The sequence below is a fragment of the Engraulis encrasicolus genome, chromosome 5 (genome assembly GCF_034702125.1).
Source record: "Engraulis encrasicolus isolate BLACKSEA-1 chromosome 5, IST_EnEncr_1.0, whole genome shotgun sequence".
Taxonomy (NCBI): domain Eukaryota; kingdom Metazoa; phylum Chordata; class Actinopteri; order Clupeiformes; family Engraulidae; genus Engraulis; species Engraulis encrasicolus.
The window spans coordinates 31,625,599-31,653,598 of NC_085861.1; the positions used below are offsets into that span (position 1 = coordinate 31,625,599).

Genomic DNA, 28,000 nt, shown 5'->3' on the forward strand with positions numbered 1-28,000 from the left:
CCCAAGCATCTTAATGCAAACACAGAAACGAGAAGTCTAGAGGTGAGCCGAGTCGGGTCTAGAAACGAGAGAGCGAGCGTTCACCGGAGTACTCCATAGGATCTATAGGTGTCTACGCCTTACACATCCATTCATCCAACCTTCCTCATCTGCCTCTCCTCTTCCTCCCCCAGCCCCCTGGAGCCATCGTCCTGCCCGCCCCAGAGAGGAGATGCGATGCGCGGGCAGCCGAGCCTAACCGAGGCCCTGGCACCCTTGATGGTGAGCGACTGCACGCACGCCACTGCTGCTCCACTCCGCCGTGATTGCTTTTCTTTATCTCGCCATCACATTGGGTCCGCTTTCAAAGCCTCTCACAGTCTGATCATATCTGTGTCTCGGAGAGAGCGAGAGAGAGAGAGCGAGAGAGAGAGAGAGAGAGAGAGAGAGAGAGAGAGAGAGAGAGAGAGAGAGAGAAAGGAAGAAAGAAAAGAAAAAGAACAAGCGCATGAGAGAGAGAGGGGGGGGGAGAGAGAAATGGAATGGCAGGTCTTGGCTCAGCAAAGCAATGGAGAGGCAAAACACTGTCTGTTTTCATCATTTTAGTCTTGTTACAGCGCAACCAGCTCTACTGGGTGTCTTGATTGTTTTTACCTTTTCTCAAAATGTGGTTAATAGACAATGTGAAAGTTTCACACATAAAATCTGGTTGCACTGACTCTGTTTCCTCTTAGCAATACTAACATGTTTTAACTTTTAGATGATTTTTAACTTACCTTTTGACTGTTAACCAATAATATTGTTGTCATATTTATTGAAGCAAACGAAATCTTTATCACTCAAGTGAATGAAATTCCATGTTTTAAATGTGAAATTACAAATTATCCTCTCTCTTAAACTGTCTCACATTCTCCAAAACTTGCTGCCTCTGTAGACAAAGTTGTGCAAGTGAATTCAGCCTAAATAATTACCGAATGTAAGCACTGTATTTTATTATAGTTATTTTATTACTATGTATATTTACCACTGCCATCAATATTGTTAAGTTTCATTATGACTTTGAAATGTACACTTTTCATACATAAAGACATGTCCGTAATTTTGAATTGCCAATCATAAACATATTTGCCAACAAAACTTATTCTACTTGGATTGAACAGGTAAATATTAGTTTCTGAAATATTCCTGAAAAGATAACATCTGTGAATGGGCAGCATACATTCTGAAAATAGCTAAATGGCCAAAGCATCCAAACAGTATCTAATGAAGCAGCCAAAAACATAGCATTTGTTGAGAGGAAATAACAGGCAGTTAGGCCTATCCTCTGATTGGTTGAACACGCAAGCACTGACATTCTGTAATCAATCAACAAGTTTCGAAGAACTGGCGGTGGGTGTTCCCAGACTGGGCTACTTCATGTAATACTTTCGGAATCTAGCCCAAAACAGTTGAAGGAACTATGACTAAAAACATCTTTCTGACTTTGCTTTTAGTGACATAGAAATTTTTTCCTCCAAAATAGCATGGGCTTTTTCACACACAACACCGTCTTGGATTCAAAACAAGGCTTGTATTGGGTGGGTTTGCTTAAATTCTACGGTATCTGCAATTAGGTTACTCACCCAAGCATGGTTTGGTTTTCAAGATGGCTGTATGTCAATTTAATGATCATTGTTTTGTTATTGTTGCCTTATATTGGGTTCCATTTTTATATCACATCATTTTCATGTCTTTATCATCTCTAAATTGCTGAATTTGCAGAACACGGTTTATTCCATGAACACAGTATTTCTTAACATGGCATCCATTTCCCATTACTATTGAACCATTAAAGGTCAAAGTGGTTAAGGGTACAGTGTATTGGCCTACCTTTTATAGGTTTTCAACTTGTGTTTCGCATTCACAAACCTGGGTGCGTTTCTCAAAAAGTTGTTAACTACGTTGCGATGCAATTTCCCATGTTCAACTACCCAGGTTGCTAACTGGCTAACATGAAGATTTATCATCACCATTAATTTCCAGTATTGTTAGGCCTAACTGCATTTGTACATTTGAATACATGAAGGAAGGCAGTGCCCATTCCACATGATGTTCCAACTTAAAGGGTAACGTTTAGCTTAAATTAATAACTAAATCTATACTGGATGTTGTCAGAAGAGGTGTTTTGAAACATATATGTGAAATGCACAGTCTGTAACAATGCCAAACTACAATATTTTTATGAAAATGTAGGCCTATCATTTAAAAGACACTTCTGAAATGTTGGGCTTCTCTCTGGCAGAACCTCTATGACGTATATGGAGGGAGTCCAACTAAGGTTCTGGCTCAGCTCTCGCTTGTCGATGTAGGATTACAACAGTTTTGGTTGTAGTAGCCTATATCATATGCTTTCACTTGAGAGTGGCATCTTAGGCTTAGGTCTCACAGTAGACCATTACAAAGGCTACTTAGAAATAGCGACTATTTTAATATCTTTCCCGAAAACGACATTTGCCCGTGGAGTAAAGACACCTTCATGTCCCCCGCATACGTGGACTGGCGCCCTCTGTCCATGGTGCTGAAATCGCGGCACTCTGTGAAGCACATTATAGTGTCATGAGGGGATACAGGCTACAAAAAAAATTAAAACTATGCAATTGCCGACATAATGAGAAATGATGTGGTCACTGTGAGTGGCATGGCGTTTCCAACTCGTAGATGCAAAACAATAACTCATAGCACCCAAAAAAAATGCCACTGTTGTAAAAATGACATCAGCTATAGCCTATTTTCAATTTCAGTTCACTGTTCAGTAGGCCTATTACATGCAACTTCAATAAAGCTCATCCACATGCACGTCACAAAACAATAACCCAGGCGGCGGGACTATTTCCATTATATTCCTTCCAAAAATATCCGAATGTCACACAAATCAGTTATTTGCATTGTCCGTAATTATACCAAACGAAAAAAGTAGGCTATCCACGTAGGCCAAGAATAAATCAAGTCTTCAGTTGCGATAATCTTCGTTATAAACTTCTACAAAAATGCGAGCCGTGGCACAAATGCCTCCCAAAATACTGACTTAAGGTTTTAAAAAAAATTGAGGCGAATGTCACAAAAACAAATAGCCTAACATCGGTTTTACACTGGCAAATGAAATATTGGCTAAAACTTCACCCCTTATCATCAGTAAATTTCTCAGTGGGCGATCATTCTCTCGGGCATTTGCAGCTGGTGCAGCCCTTCGCATTGCGAGCTGTCCACGTGTAGGCCTATGGTGCTAGACGACATGTGCACTGGCAGCACTCATCGTTGAGTTTGGGAAATGTATTTAGTGGGAGTTTTTGAATGTGTAAAACACGTTGAACACAATGCTGGGCATTGTCAGTATGCTTGGGGAAGTATCAATAGCCTATTATTTGTATGCGACTTGTTTCATCGTCATGCTCGCATCAGCATGCCAACGTTACATTTGCCAAACTAACGTTAATGTGGTGCTGACATTGTACTCATAATATCTCTACAAAATCGGGAATAAATTGAATTCAATTGAAGTCTCCCAACATGTCTTGCCATTCTATGAGGGATACGGAGAAGGCGTTCATTTGATAGAAGATGCCTTCATCTGTGTTAAGTGCTGCGTGCACGCATTGTTAAGGTTGCAGGTTTTAAAATTTACGTGATACAGAGCCTAGCCTACGCCAGGTCCAAATTACTAACAGGAATAGCGGGACAATGACAAAGGGGATGAATCGCCATGAAGGCAGGGATGAACAATTTTGTCTGCACTGTGTGACCTGATCAGAAGAGCATGGGCAAGAGCGAGTCTCGCCTCGTTTGAGTAGTAGGCCTAGGCTACGTGTAGGCCTAGGCTATGTTAGGCTACGACACGAAAGCCCCTGCTGGACCAGCTGGCTATAAGCAATCGCCGCAAGGATCAAACCTGTTTGAAATCCTGGTCACCCCTCGTCAGGGATGGGCAAAGGCAAGGCAAGGCAAGGCAAGTTTATTTATATAGCGCATTTCATACACAGGTGCAACTCAATGTGCTTCACAAAGTTAACAAATGTAAATGAAAGGAAAACAGGGAAATGAATTAGAGTCAAAAAAACATTTAAAACATTAAGATAAAACATAAGGTAAAAATAATAATAAAATAAAACATAAATAAACATAAAACCTTGAAAAACAATTCTTATTTTACTAATTTACTTCTCTTATTTTACCGTCTTTTCATTCAATAATTTAAGAAAGCATCTGAGAACAGCGTAGTCTTGAGTCTAGATTTAAAGCTATCAATAGTGGGTGCATTTTTTACGTCATCTGGAAGCTGGTTCCAAAGCTTTGAAGCATAGAAGCTAAAGGCTGCCTCTCCACATTTTGTTTTGACTTTTGGAATCACCAGCAAATTCTTCTCCGTTGACCTTAGTGACCTGGCCGGTGCATACAGCTGAAACATATCCAGTAGATATGTGGGTCCCATTCCATTTAATGATTTAAATACAAGTAGCATTGCCTTAAAATCAATTCTGTAGCTTACTGGGAGCCAATGCAGCGATCTTAAAATTGGAGTAATGTGGTCAAACTTCCTTGTCTTTGTAAGAACCCTTGCAGCTGCATTTTGTACCAGTTGAAGCTGTTTAATGGTCTTATTTGGGAGGCCAGTAAACAGACTGTTACAGTAATCGACTTTACTAGAAATGAAGGCATGTATTAGCTTCTCCAGATCATGTTTAGACATCAGGCCCCTAAATTTAGTGACGTTTTTTATGTGATAGAATGCAGACTTAGTAATAGCTTTCATGTGACTGTTGAAATTTAGGTCACTGTCAATGAGGACCCCAAGATTTTTAACTGTTTCCCTTGGTTTCAGTCCCTTCGTTTCAAGGATAGTAGCAATCTTTTGTCTCTCCTCTCTTTTCCCAAATATAATTACTTCAGTTTTTTCTGTGTTCAGCTGGAGGAAATTGTGAGACATCCATTTGTTAATTTGGTCCATGCAATGATAGAGTGATTCAAGGGGGGTGTAGTCATTGGGGGACATAGATAAGTAGAGCTGGGTATCATCCGCATAGCTATGGTAATTTATGGAGTTATTCTCGATAATGTGTCCCAGTGGCAACATATACAGATTGAACAGTAGTGGTCCCAGAATGGAGCCCTGGGGGACCCCACAATCCAGAGACATTGGTGATGAAGTATGTCTTCCAATGGCGACAAAAAAACTTCTTTGTTGTAAGTACGATTTTAACCAGTCGATCACTATGCCCGTAAAACACAAAGATACAGTTACATGTATTTGCAATACAAATACAAAAAATTCAGCAAAAATGTTTACAAATAAGATACAAAATACATAACTGTAACAGTATCTAATATCGAAATACAATATTTTGTATTTTCAACAGCACAAAATACACAACAAATACAACAAAAAACATTGTGTACAAAAACTACCAATTTGACTTACACAGTGAAATTAATTGAACAATTAAATTCTGAGAAATTAAATGATGATTAGAAAACAAGCAAAAGCTCAAACAAGAAAGAAAGAGGCCCTGCTGTGGGCCAAGTAAGTATGTCTTTATCATCCCATTGGGGAAATTCATGTGTTGCAGCGGTATCATACATGCGTGCAACTTGTGCAAAAATACTGACGATGACATACAAACACAAGACCAAAAAGTTGAATAATACTATATAAGGGAGATATAATGTAGGCTGTGTCATCATAACTAATTTTTCAAACAGCTTCGCATTCTAACGTTGGCGATGGGGCCGGTTTATGAGGCCTGCAAATGAGAACATCTCTCAACTGGTCACCCTTCACTCTTGACTTAATTTGTCTGAATTAACATGTCAGTGCCATAAGAATAGCAATCATTTCTGTGACAAATTAGAGATACAAGTGCTTTTAATAAAAAGTGCACTATAGGATGGTGTCCAGAGTAGGTATTGCAACTATACTGCTCATTGAAACTGCGCTCCCTATAGCATGGTGGCCAGAGTGGGTATTGCAACTATACTGGTTGGCTCTATGAGTGCCTTCCAATATGCAACCTTGCTTCCTCCACTTGTGGTTGTGGCCTCGCCCCGCCTCCTGGCCCATCCCCCGTGGAGAAAACAATTAAGTTTCCCAGCTGTCAGCCTAGCCACAACAACTTTTAGGGGACTGTTTTCCATTCACCATCCCAATTGCAAATGAGACAAAGACTTTACAATTGAGCTTTTGTGAGATGTTTAAATATAATGCTGTTGTCAGTGATATCATCCCGACATATTACTTCTTGGTACGAGGCCACAAGCAGAAGTGGAGGAAGCAAGGTTGCATATTGGAACACACTTTGGCTACAGCTAGTTTTAAAACAATATGCACAGGTAATATCTCAATTCTACACAAAACACCCTAAATCGCAAACTGAAAGCAAGTTTGAATGACATTGGGAAAATATTAACACCTCATTGAGGAATGAATTAAATGATCAGCCAATCACCTTGAACCAAATTGAACTTCCTGTGCAGTCAAGGCTTAAGAAATCCAAGCATGTGCCTCCAATTCAGCTAGGGGCATTCATATACTTTTTAACCTACAGCACCATCTTGTGTTCATATTGTGTAATAACATTCTTTAGAACAAAGTATTTGTATTTGTAGTTTTGTGAAATACACAAAATACTGGAGGAAAGTATTTTGATACAAAATACAAATACATGTAATTCACTTATATGAAATAAAAATACAAAATAGTATTTTGTATTTCAAAATGTATTTCAATTAGATGTAATAGCAATACTGCCCATCCCTGCCCCTCGTGAGGGTAGGCTATCGCATAGGCTAGTTGAAATATTGCTACGACCCAATTTGGCACACTGTCCACTCCTGCACAAAAGACGCAACGTTGGAGGGGATTTGGTTACTGACAGACACGAGGCACGAAGCAGTCGTCAACTTCAGAAAAGAAAATAGATGGAAATGTGGATATGCTACGTAGAGAAAGAGGTTCACTCGCTCTAGCAGTTCAAAACCAGTGTGTCACGTATGTTTCGGAGGCATATCCATGATTTTTTAATTCGACAAAAGCGAAGCGCCATGAAGTCGAAAAACGCTTGGTGGTGGGCCAGTGCGATGAGTAGCTTTAGCTTTTGTTGAATGTTCACAACAAGCAAGCTTTTTTAAAATGATAAAACCGTTCGCACAAGGGGATATCTGGTGCATACCGCCACTGTTTAAGGCCGTTTAATTTATTAAAATTATAGGTCTAGACAGGTTATTACAATCTGGCCTATTCTCTGCTGTGCTTTGTTCACTTAGGTTTGTCACTGTAGAACGCGGGGACTCCCTCTATCAGCGTCAGATTCTAAATGTGGGTTTAAAATAAGCTGCCATTATTTTTGACAATATTTTCTAAAGATATTGTTCATTTTTTTGACATATCTCACATTGAAATTATTGCATTGACGTTCTTAAAATGACATTTAGTGGTGTTTAACCTTAGCCTCGCTAGCCATCCTACCTACTTCCGCCAAAGGATTGGCTCCACTACGAGTCTGGCCTTGCTTTTCTGTGGAGTGTCTGGAGCGGAAGGATTTTGATACGCAACGCCAACAAATGCCAGACCATGAATATGAAATGAAATGGTAGTATTATGGGATGGTCAGGACCAGGCTAGTTTAACCTGCAAGGTAGCCTACTCTTTGACCTAACAAGAGACATTAGGACGTTTTTTATTTTCTCATTTTTTGCTTGCTTTGATACGATAAACCCAAATCAGATATGGGCATTATGTTGCACTAACAACTTTGAAGAAGGGAAGGGGAATCTTACATAGAGCACCTTTAAAATCTCAAAGCAAATTGAAATATTTGACTAGGTGTCTGTAGAGATTCGAGGTCATCATCTAAGTCAATAGAATAATAGTAGTAGTAGGAAAATTGTCTTATTTTTAGAGTTTGACAGAATGTTTAATCTCTTCAGCTAAAATAGGCCTTTGTCAGTTTGCCCTTCAGTTTCAGAAGAATTCTCACGTCACGCTCATCTAAAAAGAAATCCAGTTGCCTACTTACTAACTAAACTCTTGGGACTATTTTGAGCAGGTTATTTTCACTTCATATCTGTCCAGCAGACACACAAATAGGCAGTGATTAGGAGAAGTATATGTGTGGAGGTAGAGCTGTGTGAGTGGGCAGAGGAAAGAGAGGGCCCCATTGCAGCAGCTTCCTGTAGCTGAGGATTAGGACATCAATGGGAGGGGGATACGAGAAAAGAACATTGCAACACCACTTGGGGCCTCTGGCCAAGGCCAAAGGCCCCCATATGTTGAGCTAAGAAAACATGCACATACTGCAGGTCTCAAGAATACTATTGGGTGTTGTATTACGTAAAGTAAACGGGAAAAACAAATATAAAGTCCACAACGCCAAGCTCCTGTTTCTTTTCTTAATAGAACCTTTCAGGGAGAATGCTCTTCATCACACGTCAACTGGCAAATAAAGGAACAAACAGAAAAAAATTTAATAGGCTACATGAAGATAATAAACATGTCGGAAAACTTGTGTTTGGATTTGGATTGGTCTGGTCAAAGTTTTCCTGTTGACTTTCACGTTTGTATTTTTCTACTACTGTTTAGGACCGATTTCTTTGTTTACCTGTCTTTCATGAGGTCCACTTGGAGAGTCATAATTATGCACTTTTGGTGTTCCAATACTGCAACTATTTTTTCCATATAAAGGGGGTATATTGGAGGTAGTTGTACATAGGCTCAGAAATTGGTGCTGTCCTGCTAAGCGGAGCAAGGGTTAAGTGCTCTATTAGCTCAGTCAGTAGAGCAGACAGGTTTACCAAAACTGGACAACTAAAACTTCACTTTGTCGCCATGACAACGCTCCCTTTCCTTTTGTGTGTATGGCATTGTAAGACAGAATTCAAAGAGTGCCTCACCACAAGTCGAAGATAATCAAACATCTTTGATATTTATAACTTGAAATAAAATTTTGAGTTGTGCCTGCATGTTTACGATTGGACAAAATATTATTCTCTTCATGTACTGTATACAGCACAGCCTGATGCAAAAATTGGATACAAATTTTCCATCATGTAGTTTGAGCCCAGTTTGATGTTCTACACTGAGCTGTGTAGCTGACATCCATTACATTCAATACATTTAGATACGGAATCTCAGTCCGTAATATGGAGCTATGTCCGTAGTAATACAGTAGGTCACGGCCAGCTCTACTAACCTCTTAACCTAGCTTATGCCATCTGGCTGTGTTTCGCCAAACTACACACAAGAGTGTTCCTATTTCCTCACGCAACCATCTGAGCACCGTGAAGATCAGAATCATTTGAGCAAAGAGCAAAGAGCCAATCATAATCCATAGATGGACTCTTCTTCCGCCTGTCATTTCAGCTACCTCATGGGTCGAGTACAATGTGAACTCGAAGTGGCACATCAGTAAAGATTGGGACTGGTTGTCAATCAAAAAAAAATTCTGGGGGGGGTCAACTTTATTACGACATTATAGTGAAGAGTAGGACAGGAAATGAGTTGGAGAGAGATGGGGAGGGGTCGGCAAAGGACCCGGGGGGGAATCGAACCCGGATCAGCCGCATGGCAGGCGAGTGCCCTACCGGATGGCCACGGCAGGGCCGGCAAGGATTTTTTGATAAGGAACATAATTCGAAAACATGTCGATTGTTGGGATACCCAAATGATATAGGCCTAGTGAAGATGAACGTGAAACATACCAGCTGGCAAGAGTCAGGTTACAAATCTGCGGCCATGAGGGAAGATTCCAGACCCTGTTAGGGCACGAATAGGGGTGAAAGTAGTTTTCATGTCTTACCAGCAGGGCAGGAATTTCATGAGGGCCATGTCTTGTATTTTGCACTATTCACTCTGAATTAACACCAGACAGCCTGCCAAAAAGCTGCTTGCATATCGATTCGACTGCTAGAAAAGACCAACTAACCCGTTATCCATTAGTATTTTGTTTTAATTTATGGCCTTGGTGCCCTGACTTTTGACCTTAGCGCTCTTAAAAAATTGTCAACTCCAAAGCCCAAGTGGCCTTGCCCCTAAAATGGCGAAATTCCAGGCCTGCTTACCAGTGTTATTTTGTGCAGGTCTTCCTAAGAACCGACCTTCCAATGCCAACATCAGAAAGAACGCAAACAAAATAAACGTGCGCTACAGATCTAGTATATCACTGCATGACTATTTCGGGTAACTTTGAGCTATTCTCTTCATATATGACATTTGTCTCAAATGGCATGGTGTGGAAGAATGTTTTCTGCTTCAGTAGAATTTTCAAATGTGGGTTTTTGGCCAGCATTAACCTGATTCTCTTACTGGTACTGTGCACCAGCTGTAAATGTTATACCGGTGCTGCGCACCTGCTTACTTTCACCATTGGCCACAAAAAAAATATCCACAATATCCAGCAAAAGACGGCAACAAATGCAGTTTATTACAGATTTCCTGTTGCCTTTTGACAAACCGTCTTTTACTGGCAGGTAATGTGTTGGCAAAACGTGACCAAAAGCTCTCCAACTAAAGCAGAAAGTTAGGTCCTCAAATAGGCCCCACATTCCAACATTAATAACCTAACTTTTTGTGTCAGTCACCATTCAGGAATTGGAGGGATTACATGAGTGAAAAAAGGAAAAAGAAATCCACATACTCATTTATGGTTTTGTCACGAACATGTTCAATCACGATGCTGGAGTGGCATGCATGCCTGACGGACAGACGGTCGGAACGGAACTCTCACAAAAGAAATCAAATACAAAACTATAATGACTGCTCTCTCTCTCTCTCTCTCTCTCTCTCTCTCTCTCTCTCTCTCTGACTGGCAGCCAGGCACATTGCGTAGCTGTAGGCAATTAGCAGCCACACGAGGCAGCAAGGCTGAAAGGCAGTAGTGCCGCGCACCAAGGCCTTTATGCCAGCCCCTGATAAGCCCAAAATGGAGTCGCTTCAATAACATCCATCTCAAATGTATTTTCTGTGCACTCACTCACTCACTCCCTCTCTCAGGCAAGCTGCACTTGCTCATTTCTTGCCTAAGAAATGAATCTGTGCCATCCGGGAAAGTTGATGATTAGGAATTGGCCCCATTATGCGTTGCCACAGGTAGCGCGGTAGTGGTGGAATATTGAAAAGACGTGTTTTGTGTTGATGTTTCACTCGTATTTAAATATTCTGGTCTGCTCATGTTCCCCTGAAGCGGAGCTTAGTAGTGAACAGAGTGCAGAGTGGTTTGTCATAATTTTACTGAAAAATGTTGATTCATTAATTTTGGCTTACGAGAATAAATAGTAGGTCTATTTATGTTAGAATATAAGCTACTGTCAGCAGGACTGTTGTTGTCATATGTATTTTCTGGATTCTGGAGGTTCTTCATGAAAAATCTGAAAAACAGCTAAATCTTCAGTCTGCAAGTGTGCAAAATTCGGTGTTTTAGATGTAAAATATGATTTCTTCTCCATGATCTGCATCACATCCTGCAATCCCTCTGTAGACGAAGTTGTACAAATCATCTCAACCAAAATATTTTGGTTTACCGAGTGTAATCGCCATAGTCTACTTTAATTCTTATTGTAAATCAAGATAGAGTTTACTCTCTGATTAGCTAAACAAACAAGGAGCTGCGCCAAATTTGTAATCAGATTACAGGATTTGGAGGCGGATGCATAATTCAGTTTTTTTTCCATAATTGGCTATTTCATGTAGGCCTTTTTGAAATCTCAAGACAGTTCAAGGTAGTAGGCCTATAACAACTTGCCGACTTCAGCTTTGAAGCTTGTTTTCTGGCTGTCAATGTCAAAGTCAACATGTTTGCATTAAAAAATAGAACTGGCATCCACCAGATATTAAAGTAGATATCTATCCCACAAAATTCCTTTGTGAGTTATTTACACATGTAACTCTTACTGTAACACGTCTCATCACCAAGTGAAGTTGAGCACACAAAGCAATGTTCAAAATGAATTTATAGTGAGAGAGAGAGAGAGAGAGAGAGAGAGAGAGAGAGAGAGAGAGAGAGAGAGAGAGAGAGAGAGAGAGAGAGAGAGAGAGAGAGAGAGAGAGAGATGACATATACTTCTTGGATTGTGCAGGCGGATCTGTGGGAGGAGGTGGTACGAACAAGGTTTTGCAATAAGTTTTTTTTTTTGTCAGTTAGTTTTCAGGATAGGAAACACTCAAAACCACAACCACACTGGACAGGCAGATGCTGAGCTGATCTTCTGTTGACACACACACACACACACACACACACACACACACACACACACACACACACACACACACACACACACACACACACACACACACACACACACACACACACACACACACACACAATGGAACTACCGGTACACTCTTTTGAGATGAGCTGAAGCAAGTGTGTCCATGCATTTGTCTCCCCAGATCAAGTGTGCTGTCCTCGAATGGCAGGGGGATCACCTGCGAGTGAGTGAATGAGGAACATGCAGACCCTCTCTATGTCCTGACCCCCAGCTGTTTTTTTTATATCAGATTTGGGAAGGATTGTCAGCTTGATGATTTTGTGAGAAACCTAGTTGCCTGTTCACTTACGTGTAAGTACACTAAAATTGTAAAAAAAACAAAAAAAAAAGATCATCTTTATTCTATTTCTGCGCATTCTTCAGCATCCTGTGGAGAGAAAATCTCCCTCTTTTTCCCTTTCTGCCCCACTTTTTTCCAAACTGCTCGGAGTTTCTTTTCTTTTCATGTACAGCATGCTGAATGCGAACACTGTGCTTGACTGTGCTTACTGCACCTTTATCCTAACCTTCAGCCAGAATGCTAACGCTAATGCTAAACCTAAACCCAACCCTGTTTTATGTTTACTTTATCATACATCTTGGTTTTTTTTGTTTCTTTGGTGTATTCTTTTAACTAGATATGCCTTCTTGGCCATGCAATATTGTGGGCCTATATTTGCACATTGGGCACCTTTTAATTGTATTATCAAATGCTTGTCTTAATATTCATTTTAATCCTTTTTGTTTTTAGCTTAACACCAATTATTGTCCAGGAACTACAGAAGAAAATTAGCCGTGTGGCTATAATCTGGCTCAATTGTATATTGTGCACTGTCCCTGCTAAATAAACAATAAATGAAATGAAATGAAATGAACCCTAAACCTAAACCCTAAACCCTTTCCCATTAATTCCTATTAGTCATTTTGGTCATTTAGGCTTCTGGCCTGTGCCACATATGGCTGAAATACAGCAGATAAAACACTAGCTCTCCCAAAAGAATGCTAACCATAACCCCAAAAAATGTATTGCATATTTTGTCTTATTTGAATGACCAAAACCAACTCCTGAAAGTTCTTCATTCCTCCTCTACCCCAGAGCTCAGGGCAGAGGAAAACATGAGGGATTCCCATTGGCTATCAGCTTTTGTTTTGCTGGTCCTGACTGGACTGCAGAGACACAGTGCAGGTAAGAAATACTAGAGATGTACAGGATCCAAGATCCGGTTTTCAGACTATCCGGATCCGGCAGGATCTTAAGCTGTGGATCCGGTATCCGGCAGTTACCTAAAAATCAGGATCTGAGGCATCTCTACTTTTTACGTAGCCAAGGCTTTTCAGTCAGTCTTTCACAACCCCAATCGCTGCATGGAGTGAAAGCCCTTTGGAAGCGGCCGTTGAAGACAGTGTGGCAGTAAGCCAATGAGTCTTAAAAATAGTTTACGCCAACGTAATAAAAAGGGCCCACGTGTGCGAGTTGGCTATGCGTTTCAACCCTTTCGTAGGATCCGGTATCCGGTTCCGGATCCGGCAGGATCTTAAGCAGTGGATCCGGTATCCGGCAGGATCCTAAAAATCAGGATCCGGTGCATCTCTAAGAAATACTATGGGGCACCTAAGTCTCCACCCCTTCCGGGCGGCTTGTGGGGCTGGGAACGCAAACACTTTTGACTGGGCTGTAATGGACTGATCAAAGCTATTTTCCGATCCACCTCGCATTTCCCCGTCGATCACACATATGCTGTGCCTCAGAATTAATAACAACCAATGGTGTGCTTGTTGACTTCACTTGGCAAGCGATTTTTGAGTTGTGTGTGTGCAAAAATATGTAATTATTTGGACTACACAACAGACGTCGCATGTCCGACGTGCAGCCACTTAAGCCATGGTGCAGCGGTAGGGTTGGCTGTGCCTCGGTTCACGTCAGATATGTGAGGCGCACGTGTAGTCTATAACACAGTTTTGCACAAAAGCTAAAATAACGTTTCTTGCGTGTCGAAAATGAGTGGTCTTACGACGCAAATCCAAACCTTTCAAATTCACTGTCATCACATGTGAAATCCGGAGCACATGCCAAACGGGATGAGGATTTAGCTTGACTCGCTCCATTAACTCGCATTCAAAATTTTGAGCGCTCCAGCCCCACGGATCGGAAGTAGAAGGGCGTGACTTAGGTGCCCCATTGCATTTTAATTAACAGCTCATTATAAGCTAAACATTTTGGGAAATGCATGTAGGTCTATGTGGAATTCATTCAAAGTTTGTTCAAAAGTTCAAAATAAAAGTTTCAGGTTGCCACAATATTAAATGAGATAAAACATTGTGATCGATCTAATACCAAACAGTAAACATGACACCCATTGCCATGCTGGCTATAACCAGTCTACAGAACAATGGGGGTATGTCTTGTGGAGTAGTTAGAGGCTAGCAGTGAAGGAGTTGGGGTCGGGTGACAATGAAATGTGAACCATAACAACATGAGAATCCCTTCATGCAAGGGAATGTACTTTATCCATTGGAAATACTGTATCCATTCAAATGTCATAGTAGAGTCTAAGAAAATAGATACAGTATATGAACCTGCTGCACCCTAAGGCTGCACCCTTATATTTGTAACAAACTGTACCCTCCCTCCTGTAATGTCCCTTGTAGCTGCTAGGATGCCCTGTGCTGAGCTCCACACTCCGACGCCACTGGTGGCTCATGGCTCCAAGTTCTTGGCCTCCTGTGTCATCGCTGAGAACTGCCCATGGACTGAGGTGCAGTGGCATTACAACGGCACGCTACTCCAGCCCTCAAGGATGGTGACCCTCAGCAACCGCACCACTCAGATATCCGTCGACAACTTCTCAGAGCCCAGTGGCTATCTCACCTGCTCCATATGCCGTGAGGCTGACTGTCAGATCGTGGCAGGACAACACATCTTGTCAGGGAGTAAGAGTCCTTCTTTTTGCGTTTATTGGGTTTATCTGTGTGTCTGTTTGTTACCTCCGCCAAGGAGGTTATGTTTTCGGTCGTGTTGGTTTGTCTGTCTGTCTGTCTGTCTGTTGTTTGTTTGTTTGTTTGTCTGTCTGTTTGTCTGTTTGTCAGCAGGATATCTCAAAAACGCATGAACGGATTTGGATAAAACTGTGTGGAGTTGTTGGAAATTATCAAAGGAACAAGTGATAAAATGTTTGTGTTGGACCGGATCACGATTTTTTGAAAGATTCTTCATCATTGCTAGCCTGCAAATCTATACACCCCTAGTGACCGCAAATTGAATTGCGGGACAGGGCGAATTCTGACATTCCAGTTTCTAACTCCACAAAAATTTGTAATATAATCAACTGTTCTATCAAACAGCTTCCTTAGCGGAGGTCTGCACTCTCTGAGTGCATTTCTAGATACTTTGTTTGTTTGCTGGCTTGTTCCTGTTACATAATTTGGATCATAGGACCTCGTGTTCTCATTTCTGTAAATGGAGGACGCTGTGTTGTCTCTTGCTTGCTGCATTTCATATCTTTGAGCAGTACATATCCTCAGTGATGGACTCCCCTTCACAACAACCTCTGTGTAAAAATAAGCTCCTGCTTGCCCATAATTCATTTTAATTAGCAGAAAAAGTTACGTTTATTCAGACCAGGCTTGATCAAGGTTAAAACCAATGGAAAGTAAGCAAATAGATGAGAAAGATGACATTGAAAGGCATGCAGCATATGAGTTACTGATACTCAGTGGTATTGGTATTATTCCTCTCAAGAGCAATATTGATATAATTTCAGAACTGCTTGAAGTTGAACTGCAATTGTAATATTTGAAGTCTCTTATTGATGTGATGATTTGGGGTTGAATGTTTGGGGTAGAAACTTTTGAAAATGTTACTTTAAATCAAGGCAGTGTAGAGCTGCATATACCTTCATATTCAACTTAGGGGTGGGCGATATGACGATATTAAATCGTGAATCGTGATATCAAGTACAAGATCGTCTCGAATCTGCCAAAGTGAGGAAATCGTATAGATCATCTTGCAGTGAGGATGTTGACTGTCAGTATCAAAGTGATCTTTACTATTATCTTTATTCTAATTGTGCACTTTTGTGAGAGTGTCGTCAGTATGTTAACATTTTATTACAGCTCCACCCCTAATTCAACTCTCTGGGAGTTACACAGTTCAACACTGGTCTTTTTCTCCCCTCTGTACAGACCCTCCACGCCCTCCTCAGAATCTCAGCTGCCAAACGAATCTGGCCAAAGACATAGATCTGACCAAAGACATAATGCAATGCACATGGATCCCGGACTCTGACACTGGCATTTCCACTGAATATACCTTCCACACAGAGAAAAAGTAATGTTTTTACATGAATGTACTCTTACTCTCTTGAAGTAGACCATTACACAGTACTGTTGTAGTGACTGTTGACTGTTGAATCAACAAAGCAAACCTTACTGTGTTCAGTAGACTCTACGTCCATTAGTCTTTTGAGGATAGTAATGGAAAATGACAATGATAACATCATACAGCTTCAATATGTAGCCCCTACTCTACGTTCAGTATACCATATTTCATCCAGATACTACTTCTAAAACTCTGCTATCATTGGGGCAAATGTGCTCTTTTGGGCCAGATACACATCAAATAAGAAAGGTGATGTGTCAACCCTTCCTTCACATGATAACATGAAAATTATGGATTCTTTTTAACCAAAAGGTCAACAGGTCAGCGGTATAACTACACCATCCCAGCTGGGGAGAGCCGCATCACTATAAAGCGAACTGAGATTCCATTCTTCAGTAAGATCCAGGTGTATGTGAAGGCCCAGAATGCCTTGGGCCTCAACACCTCAAAGCACCTGCTGTTCGACCCCTTGGAGGCTGGTGAGTGCACACACCAAATGTCGAAAGGTTGACTGGTTGATTGATTGATTGATTGATTGATTGATTGATTGATTGATTGATTGATTGATTGATTGATTGATTGATTGATTGATTGATTGATTGATTGAATGGTTGGTTGGTGGATTGATTGAATGAATGGTAATTGATTGGCCTAGTCATTTATTCATTGAATAAATTGATTGATAAATGCATTGCTCGGTTGATTCATTGATCGGTAGATTCATTAGTTGATTGTCTTTATTGAGCCCAGCTGGGAAAATTGTTAAAGATATAGTTCTCCCTTTCAGCAAAGTTCGATCCCCTTGTGATCGAGTCAATCAGGCCGCCAAGGGATGGGTGCCTGTCTCACAGCTGGAGGCTCCAGAAGGGCCAGGACTGGTTGACCAGCTCAGCGTTAAAGGTGGAGCTTCGCCTGAAACCAGTGAATGCTACTGCCACAGCTTATGAAAGGGTAAGTCCGTGTGCGCCGGAAAAGTTCTAGGCTGGTCCAAGTCCGCTAAAACGTACTTGGAAACTGTTTCCGCCTGGCTGAACTCCCACTCCCTCAACCACCTTTTAAATCTTAAAATAGTAGCTCTCCGTTCTAAAGTTAAACCACAACACTATCATGATTTAAAGTAACTTCATCTTTGCACTAACCTGGTTCTCACGCGATGGTTGTTACCAGCCATCTGGAACATTGTCAATCGCTTAGCTCTGGAAAGGCCTGGGTGTGTTCAAAACAGCTCAAACTTGATTGGAGAATTCACGTGGCTTTTTTAAAATCATGTACTACTTCAACCACTGACTTGTATATAACCCGGCCCGGCCACGATCCCGCCCCTCGATTCTGATTGGACAGGCTGTGAAATATCTGATTCCGTTCGGGCTCGTGTAAGATTTCCAGACCCTCGTGCGAGCTCACGAAGTTTAACGAAGATGCATGACACACTAGGGGTCAGGCTATCTTTGCACACCTTTTAATTTTGAAAAATGCATACATAAACTCTAAGAGTGAAAACCAACTTGTTTCTCTATGGTGTAGGTTTGGAATAAGACAGTCAGGGGAGGGAAGGACATTGAGGTGTGTGGACTACTGCACGGCACGGAGTACCAGGCAAAGGCGAGGGTGCGCTACAAGACCAGCCCCTGGAGCGACTGGAGTGGCTGGGCCCAGGGCAGCACACTGATGAAGGGTATTTGTCTGTCTTTCTCTGTCTGTGTCTGTCTGTCTATCTCTCTGTCTGCCTGCCCATTTGTGAAAGGAATTTTGAGAGTTCTACGCTGGGTGGCGTAGCTATTAGCCTGACCTTGCTGTCCGTTAAAGCTCCTGTCAATTCACATTTCCCTCCACGTTTATGTCTCTGTTGAGCCTTCTGAGAGAAGATTACTCATGTTGCCAAAGCACCAGGAGGAATGGGGGAGAGATGGGTGGGATGGGGTGAATGATGACACATTACATATGAGCACATGACATGTCACAACCAAACATTCGGAATTGGGTAAATCAGATGCACATTTCTCCGCCCTCCCACCAATAATCGTTTCTCGATTCTTCCATTTCCAGACAGATTGTATGAATGAAATTAGTGCAAGGGCATGGTAAGAAGAAAAGGGGGGGGGGTGTCACTTTTGGGCATTGCATTTGAGCATTTGGGCACACAATTTTGCCAGTGTGATCCCACAACACATGTTGGGAACCAACTCAGATGGGCATATGTCTTTGTGAGATGATCAAATGTTATTTATATTTTTTATTGTGTGTTGCAGCCCCCGCCGGGTCTCCGGATACATGGCTGAGGGTGATGAATGAAGGACCTATTTACAAGATTGTCCAGCTGGCTTGGAAGGTGAGAATTGGTGTGTGTGTGTGTGTGTGTGTGTGTGTGTGTGTGTGTGTGTGTGTGTGTGTGTGTGTGTGTGTGTGTGTGTGTGTGTGTGTGTGTGTGTGTGTGTGTGTGTGTGTGTGTGTGTGTGTTGTATGTGTGTGTGTGTGAGCATGCATACATGCGAGTGTGTGTGTGCAAATGTGAGTGTGTGAGTGCATACATGCTTAGAGAGAAATAAAGTGACAAAATGAGAAGGAAGAATTGGTGGGTGCACACACACCCACCTGATGTGAACGTAACACTTGGCGTACAAGATACATTATTCTTTGTCTTCAATTTGAGCCATAGCAATTTCCCCGGTGTGACAGTTATCAAATTCCCAAGTTAGATAATTCAAACATGACAGACAGATGAGTCTGTGCGATAGGAAATTATTTTTTATCTAGACAGATGACAGGATGTGAATATCCCTTTGTCCATCTTTTATCCTATGTTTTGATCCTTTTCTTTATTCCTTTTTCTTCAACCTTGACAAGAAGAAACCCTATCTGTTCAGTATGTAAATGAGAATGTCATACTTTATGGAACTACAAAAAGGACAGGTCCGTCTATGCATGTAAACGGGAGATCATCAGTGGCATTATGGCATGTCATATTATACTGTATGTCGTCTTACAGAAGTCACAGTCACAGTCTAGCGTTTGTCATTTTCTGTCTTTGTATCCTTTCTTTGGGTTTCAGTAAACGCACACCGTTTGAGGTGCGTACGGCAGACAATTAGACTCAACTTGAAAAAGAATGGTCGTCGCACACTCAGAACTTCATGCAGTTACATTTAATAAGATCAACGTTTCGGCTTACGCCTTCATCAGGGTCATTTGTCTTTGTATCCCCCAATTTGAATTTGTCTTTGTGCCCACCTCTCTCTCTCTCTCTCTCTCTCTCTCTCTCTCTCTCTCTCTCTCTCTCTCTTTCTCTCTCTCTCTCCCTCTTTTCTCTCTCTCTCCCTCTCTGAATTGTCCTTCACATTTTTTATATCTCTTGTTCTTCATTAAACCCATCCCTCTGGTTTCTCTCTCACCTCCGTCTGTCCCTCCCTCTGGCCTCTCTCTCGCCCCCCCGGCCTCACTCTACCTCTCCATCTCTCTTTCTCTCTCCATCTCTCCTTCTGGTCTCCCTCTCTCAACCTCTCCCTCCCTCCCTGCCTGTCTGTCTTGTCTCTCTAGCCCTCCAAGCAGTTCCGTGCCAATGGCAGGCCACTGACCTTCGAGGTCTCGCTAAAGCCCGGGATGAAGTGGCGGAGGTGTGTCACCGACAGGAGACATTGCACGGCCACAGTCCCCAAGCGGTGTGGCAAGGTGTACCTGACAGCGCAGAACCCCGCTGGCAGATCCAGGCCCACTGAAGTGCGCGTGTATACAAACAGAGGTATCTGAGTCCTGTCACAGCCCCTAGCAGTTCCTTTGAGGATTTCTGTCACCGATCCGCAACTGCACAACAGCACCCACGCTGCATAGTCACAGAACAGAGACAGAGACACATGGATGACGCCACTGTCACTTGTTTGTAGCAGGCCAGACCTGTGTTCTGTATTCCGTGCTCTGTTCGTGACGAGCGGGAAGATGTGACACCTTGATATAGCGCAGCTACTGTTTACTGCATCAAAAGGCCAAGGCTCTATTTCTGTAACGCACCGCACAGATCACTGTGCACCTCAGCAATGGTTCAAGCTCCTCGGTGACAGGGACACTAGTACACAGTAAAAGAAATGCAGTTCAACACTTACAGAGCTGATTGAATATCACCTAGGGCAGTGGTCCCCAAACTGTGGTGCCTGCACCCCTGGGGGTGCGCGGCCTGCCACAAGAGGGTGCGCGATCTGAATAGAGCAATGGTGGATATGTGTGTTTTGTATATCCAACATTAATGAACACAGGGTTAATTGTTTGGTTAATTGTATGCTGGAAGGATCCATCTGAAGTATAATTTATAACTCCTAGACTTGTCATGCAACAAGTTCCATTGTAATGATGGCAGAAAAATCATCAGGTTGATTGGAAATGAGGATTGCCAAAATGTGCGGCTGTGCAATATTAGCTTAGGGGTGAGCGAACCACATTGAAATGCAAAAGGGGGTGCGCAGGGAAAAAAGTTTGGGAACCCTTGACCTAGGGTGTATTTGGTCCCAAGTACTCTGTAAGTGTTAGCACTGCAACATTAACTGTGAAGAAAGAGTGGGAAAGGGGAATATACTGTAGTAGTATGTATTTTTATATGCAAGCCTACCACCTTCGCTGCTGTTGTTACCAGGACTGCTCTGGGACCAAAAAAATACCCAGGCATTATTGGCCGAAACTGGCCACTCTCACGTCACGTACAATCTGTTTTTGTATATCCTCCTCGACTGTCTACATTGAAGATGGAACAATGGGCCGCCCCCTTTAAACTATGGGCCAATCCTTTACGAAATTGAAAAAAGAACACACACACACACAAACAAAAAAAGAATAATATCAGGCCCCTGTGGACTGTCAGCCCACCTGGAAAATGCCCTGCATGCCAGATTAGCAGTCCAGCCCTGGTTGTTACAGTATAAAGGAAGTATAATTGTGTTTTCTCACAGGCGACTGACTGAGTTAGACTCAGCTACCCCTCGCTTGCACTTGAGCTGCAAAATTGTGTGCAATTGTGAACACAGATTTTAAGACTCAGGTAATTTGCTTCCTCAAAAACCTAGGCTGCTGCAAAGCAATTTCTTTGTCAAAATTGGCCAGGGCATGGCCAGGCCCCGCAAAGCTCCCTAGCAAGCATAGTTTTGCATATGGTGCCCCCGCCCCTCCAAAAATTGCTCCTGATTTTTCTTTGTGTGTGTGTGTGTGTGTGTGTGTGTGTGTGTGTGTGTGTGTGTGTGTGTGTGTGTGTGTGTGTGTGTGTGTGTGTGTGTGTGTGTGTGTGTGTGTGTGTGTGTGTGTGTGTGTGCATGGGTGTTTGTGTGCGTGTGTGCAGGCAGGAACATTTGTCCGTGTGTCCCTGTGTGTGTTACTCAAGGTAGGTCTACACACTGCCAAACAAGCTCCAAAAAAAACGTTATTTTATTAAAACATGCAACAGGAAGAGGCCAAGAGGCCTGTCTGTCTTGTTGATTGACACCTTTGGGTGACCTGCCAGGTCTGGTTTAGAATGAAAGGCCATGTGCTATAGGCCTCAGGGTGATCGACCGTTACTAGCTTTAATTAAATTTAAACTGCATAAGTTTATTATTATTTGGCAGTGTGCAAACCTATCTTCTTCAACTGTCTGACACTATTGTCTGTGACCTGCGAAAAGTGTTTTTGGGTGTGCACATCCACCCAAAACGTGTTACTCATGCCCTGCAATTAATCAGAATGAATTGTTCCCTCCCTCCCTTGCCTCTTTCGCCTTCCCCTCTCCACTTCAGACCTCCCGCGAGTTGCTTCCCTGAGTGTCCGGCCTCATGGAGACACTTCCCTGGAAGTGCACTGGAGCCATCCCTCTCCAGCCAACTCTCTCTCTTCCCCTGAGCCTATAGGATACGTGGTGGAGTGCAGACAACTGAACAATAACGGCTCCTCTTTCCTCACCTTTCATCTGGCAAACAGGAATCAAACAAGCGCTTTGCTGTCTGGTATGTGACAAAGAGCGCATAATTCATCATAGCTAAATAATCAATCTGTTACTGTTTTTAGACAGGCAAGATTTCATTGCTCGTGCTCACTTACAAACCTCACGAAAAATGTTCAATTGGTTGTTATTTGTTTGCTTCCATTCCACAGATGAATTTGAACCCTACACGCCCTATGAGATCTCAGTGTACCCCAAGTATGCAGAGGGAGTGGGTCTTCCTCTAAACGAGACGGTCTACACCAGACAAGGTGGTAGGTTGGAGCCATTTTGTTGATATTTTCACGCTGGAATCTCATCACTACAAGCACACAGTACACTGGCAAGTCTGATGAGGGTTTAACACAAGAGATTTTGTAGTGCAACATCGCCCTCTGGTGGACAAGTACATGCAATTAATCTAGTATTCCAATCATCACATGGTAGTGTGGATAGTTGGAGAGATACTATATTATTAGGTGCAAAGGGAAAAGAATCTGGTGACACACGGATGTCTATTTTCTGTTATTTATTTTTTTCAGTGCAGTAAGACTAACGTTTCGACATGCGTCTGTGTGGCACCAGATTCTTTTCCCTTTGCACTTATTATTTAGTATCGCTCTGGTTGCATCGGATTGTCAAATTAGAAGCGCGGAGGGCGTATTTCCTTTGTTTATACTATATTATTAATCATAATAAATATAGTGACAACAATAATCATTACTATAATAATAATAATACTAATCGTAGTAATAACAACAACAACAAATTACAACATACACATATACATATACATATGTAAAGACATTCAGCACTGTCCAATGACTTGCTGATTGATGATGATGGTGTGTGTGTGTGTGTGTCTGTGTGTGTGTGTGTGTGTGTGTGTGTGTGTGTGTGTGTGTGTGTGTGTGTGTGTGTGTGTGTGTGTGTGTGTGTGTGTGTGTGTGTGTGTGTGTGTGTGTGTGTGTGTGTGTGTGTGTGTCCACACTACTGTATACCAGCTCCCTCCGCAGCTCCCATACCAAATTTGATCTGGCGGCCTCACGCCGAACTCACCTGGGATGAGATTCCGATGACGAAGAGGAATGGCATCATTCAAAGCTACCAGGTGTTCTACAGGGATGAGCAGGGCAACATCAAAGGTAAGAACGTAGACAATCACAAATATGCTTTACCTATGTGTGAACAAAACTGTGTCATCAAAGAAAACACAAACTATTTTGTTTCTTCGTTTGTTGTCACATTTACACTCATGTGAGTCTTCAAATATGAAATGGAATTTATTCAGGCTGATTGTTACACACTACATTTTGCAATTTATTAGAGAGTGACATGTAACACTATCCAAAGTGTTGAAGTAAGACTGCCGCTTTGCACCTGTCCCTGTGTCTTGCTCAGTCATTACAGCGCCGGCCGACCACAGACGCGTGGTCCTGGAGGATCTGGAACCCATGACCATGTTCAAGGCCTTCATCATGGTCAGCACCTGCAATGGCAGCTACAACGGAACCATGGTGGCATTCCACAACTCAGCCAGTGAGTTTAGTTTACCCGTCCAGTCTGTGGTGCAGATTAAACCGCTTTGAGTGCCCATTACAATTGACTAGTTCAAATTTTTTAATTTTTTTTTTTAATTTACTTTGGGAAACCTCTGATTGACACCGACAGTCAGTGACCCCAATAGTCGATTTTATTGGACTACAGATACGTGTATCATCTGAAGCCAAATACTTGTGTTACCAATGTCAAGCTCAAAGTAGAAAATACCTTGTGAATGCTTCACATCAGTTGTATTTATAAAGGCGTGAGGGTCTGTGGATGTAAATAAAAGTATTTTTTCTTTCATTATTATTTCCTAGGTGCCTTTGGGATGGTTCTGATCGGGGTGCCTACGTGTGTGGGAATAATTTTGGTTATCATCATCATCATGCTAACCAGCTTAGCCAAGCACAAATGGTGAGACTCCAGTTTACTTTGTCTGTACCACAGCAGACTATTTTATTAACATAAAACATTGTCCTTAGTACTGTTGGTTCTATTGTTTAGTTTAAAAATGTCATTATTCATTCATTATGTAGTAATCCATATGGGATCATTATTTAAAATAGTGGTATTTGAATGCCATTCATACGGTATATTCCATATTTTCCCCATTGACTGATTTTATATAGCCTGAATTAATGTGTTGCTCTTTTTTTTTTTTTTTTTACTGTAGGCTGAAGACATGCCTGTGGCCTAAAATCCCTGACCCAGCGAACAGTAGCATTAGAAAGTGGAGCACAGCTGAGTTAATACAGGTGAGATGCAAGTACAGCAGCAAATGCATTGCAACAGAAACTTACCAAACGTTAGAAAGACTTGAAGTCCATTCATACCTTATGATTTGTCAAGCAAATTTCTGTTCCTTAAAGGGACACTGTGCAGGAAATGGTCAAAAAGGTACTGCAACTATGCAGCTCATCGAAACTGGGCTGCCTATGGCCAAATTTGATCTTTACATGAAAGTTTACTTAGTAATAAACAAATATTTTCTACTTTGGTCTAAGTACAGTCATTTTTGCAGCTGAAATGGCTATTTTTTGGAAATTCAAAATGGCGGACCATGTAGAAGATCCCCCTTTTCATGTATGAAAAGTGCAATTTTTCCAGTCATAATGAATGCTTAGAATTTGATGGTGCTGTTAAGTATTCATGAAAAAGGTAACATTAGTGAATGGGCAGCATGAATTCTGGAAATAAACAACTAAAAATCTCACACAGTGTCCCTTTAACATCAGCACCTTCATATCTCCGTCCATCTTTTAAATGTGGCGCAGTTTGGCGTAGTGTGATTTCATGTCAAAATACATACGAAATCAGCAGTTAAAAAACACTCCACAGGTATCTGTATCCGTCTCACATGTAGGGCGTTAGTGGGCCTTTCTACGCAGAGAAGTCTTGGTTAACTACACCTCTGCCAGTATGACATTCATCCTACTCCATCTTGTCCTTCATTTCACAAACCATGAAAGAATGACACAGCAATAAAACAAAGAAGTGAGTTTAACAGCCTACAGGGGTTTGGCGCTATTTGTATTTCAGTAGTTTTCTGACCCATATTCCCTGAGAAACAGAGCAAACAAGAGTTGCAATAGAATTCTGAACGTTTGGCTTACCTCACAAAACCCTTGTTGATAAAGTGTTGGCATTGCAGCTGTTTCTGAACAAAAACAGCAAGGGTGTCCAACTTTTAAAGGCAAACATACATTCTTGACCCATTTTCAGTTAGCAGTTTGAACACGAGCACCAGCAATATTTGGACATTGCTCGTACTAAAACCTGTTTCTTTTTGAAACCAAGCTTTACACATTTTACACTTCACTAAAATTCTGAGCTATAAACTATTGCTGTTACTCTAAACTATTTTGCAATAGGATATCCTGTATGTTACATTACCAGAATTAGAATCTTCAGAGACATACTTAATTATTTTTTTTCCGTTTAACTTTTATCTGGCCGAGACTGTCCCATTGAGACTGGGCATGTCTTCTGCCACGGAGTCATGGAAGTCGTCAGTTACATTTAGAGATGCACCGGATCCTGATTTTTAGGAACCTGCCGGATACCGGATCCACTGCTTAAGATCCTGCCGGATCCGGAACCGGATACCGGATACCGGATCCTACGAAAGGGTTGAAACACATAGCCTACTCACACATGTGGGCCCTTTTTATCACGTTGGCTCAAACTATTTTGACTGAAAAGCCTCGGCTACCGGATCCTGGATCCTGGAACCGGATCCGGATCCTGTGAAAAACCCTATTATCCTGCCGGATCCGGAACCGGATCTTGGAAGTCGTCGTTACTAGTCAGTTAGCACCTTGCTTTCTTGCAAATGGAGGAATTGCATTGCAAAATACTAAATTGCTGGTAAACAACCCTTTGAGGAAAAGGGGACCAGGTCAAAATGGCAGGCAAACAAATAACTTTTTGTCCCTCCTCATAGGAGAGTCCGCCCCCTAAGAGTCCAATGGAGCCGGTGCTGGTCTTCCTGTCCCACTTCAGTGTGGTGGACCTGACAGACCGCCACCTGGAGAAGCTGATGCAGAGCCAGAGCAGCAAAGAACGCTGGCTGTGCAACGAGAGCGACTCAGACCTCTACTCCTGCTCTTCCTCACAGAGCCCCTACGACACTGACGGCACCACCAGCGAATCCGTGCCCTACGCCACATTGGTCTTCTCAGGTGGCTACCAAGGCCAGCCTCCACCTCCTAATCCTAATCCTGATGCTAGTCCCAATCCCAATCCCAATCCCAATCCCGACCCTAAACCTAATCCTAAACCTAAACCTAAAGCTCTTCCTCCTACATATCTGCGCTCGGAGTCTACCCAGCCCCTGTTAGCAGAGGAGGAGCTTCAGAGCCCAGGCCCTTTTAGCCCGCTGCCCTACCGCAACGTAGGCCTACCTGCGCAGGCGGGGGGGCCAAGTCATGACTTCGGAGAGTGTGAAGAAACAAGGGGAGACAAGGAAGAGGAACATCAGCGGTGGGAAGACTTTCCACTTCTCAACTCTTTAGCCATAAAAGAAGTTTAATGGAACAGACTTGGCAGACTTTCTGACGTGACATTAAGTTGCTTTTGAGTGAAAGGACTGTTTAGTACAGGGCTATTCAATTAAATGTCACAGAGGGCCAGTTTTTCGAATTTCTCCCATCAAAGGGGCCGAACATGGAATATGTATGTATTATGGTTGCATAATTTTGCATTTCTTTGATGTAATTTCCTGCATTTCCTGGCCTGTTTCGGCTCAATACGGAACCCATACTTTTATCTCTAAAAGTTTCCATTTTGTTCTGACCTCGTGGGGGGCCAGAGCCTTGCAGTCCAAGGGTCGCATCTGGCCCCAGGGCCACCATTTGAATAGCCCTGGTCTAGTATATAGGATATGGGTTGTGCATCGCTCAGTTGTCACATTCCTGTTTTTTTCATTAATTCTTAGATGCCCATGGTCTTGCTAATCTGAAATGGCAACTCTGAGGCGTAGCCAAGATGGCCGCGTAGTGCAATGACTTATGGGAAGGGACTTGGGTTAGAGTGTGAGGATTTCAATGGTAGCAAGAGCACCCATAGAGTGCCGACCTCTGCCAAGCAAACTCAGATATGGACAGTGTGGATATTGAGCGATTGCGGATACCAACAAACTGGCAAAAATTCAAAATGATACAATAATGTGATGTCAAGTTTTGCCAAAAAAATAAATAAATGCACATACCTTGTGAAAAAAATCCCTCAGAGGTACGAAATGATCAGGGGTGAAAAAAATCAATCAATAAAAAAGGTTTAAAAAAAAAAAAGGTACAGGTGAAAGAAAGCTCTCTATTGTGTGACTCAAAGTGAATTCAACAAGGAGTGGCATACTTTTTCAACATATGGCTTGCATAGCTGCAGTTAAAATGCTGTCT

The 28,000-nt window shown here is 42.2% G+C and overlaps 1 protein-coding gene across 3 annotated transcripts; it reads left to right on the plus strand.

Moving 5' to 3' along the window:
- csf3r (colony stimulating factor 3 receptor) lies at positions 1–27,892 on the plus strand. Of its 3 annotated transcripts, XM_063199099.1 has the most exons (18): positions 1–42; positions 174–261; positions 12,392–12,561; positions 13,346–13,435; positions 14,899–15,180; positions 16,432–16,576; positions 16,940–17,106; positions 17,415–17,578; positions 18,152–18,302; positions 18,877–18,956; positions 20,162–20,363; positions 22,375–22,581; positions 22,730–22,831; positions 23,561–23,701; positions 23,958–24,095; positions 24,419–24,515; positions 24,775–24,856; positions 26,545–27,892. In XM_063199099.1, exons 4-18 carry the CDS (start codon positions 13,366–13,368, stop codon positions 27,130–27,132), a joined length of 2,616 nt encoding a protein of 871 aa, XP_063055169.1. In that variant the 5' UTR covers positions 1–42; positions 174–261; positions 12,392–12,561; positions 13,346–13,365; the 3' UTR covers positions 27,133–27,892. The 3 variants fall into 3 exon arrangements, with proteins under 3 accessions (XP_063055169.1, XP_063055171.1, XP_063055168.1); XM_063199101.1 differs by lacking the exon at positions 12,392–12,561 and having other exon boundaries at positions 7–42; XM_063199098.1 differs by having other exon boundaries at positions 12–261.
- Positions 27,893–28,000: the final 108 nt, after the last annotated feature.

Coding starts and splice junctions, on each gene's coding strand:
- csf3r (XM_063199099.1), top strand. CDS start 13,366: ATGAGGGATTCCCATTGGCTATCAGCTTTTGTTTTGCTGGTCCTGACT. Junction 18,957..20,161: donor TTGTCCAGCTGGCTTGGAAG/GTGAGAATTGGT, acceptor TTGTCTCTCTAG/CCCTCCAAGCAGTTCCGTGC. Junction 22,832..23,560: donor GGTCTACACCAGACAAGGTG/GTAGGTTGGAGC, acceptor ACTGTATACCAG/CTCCCTCCGCAGCTCCCATA.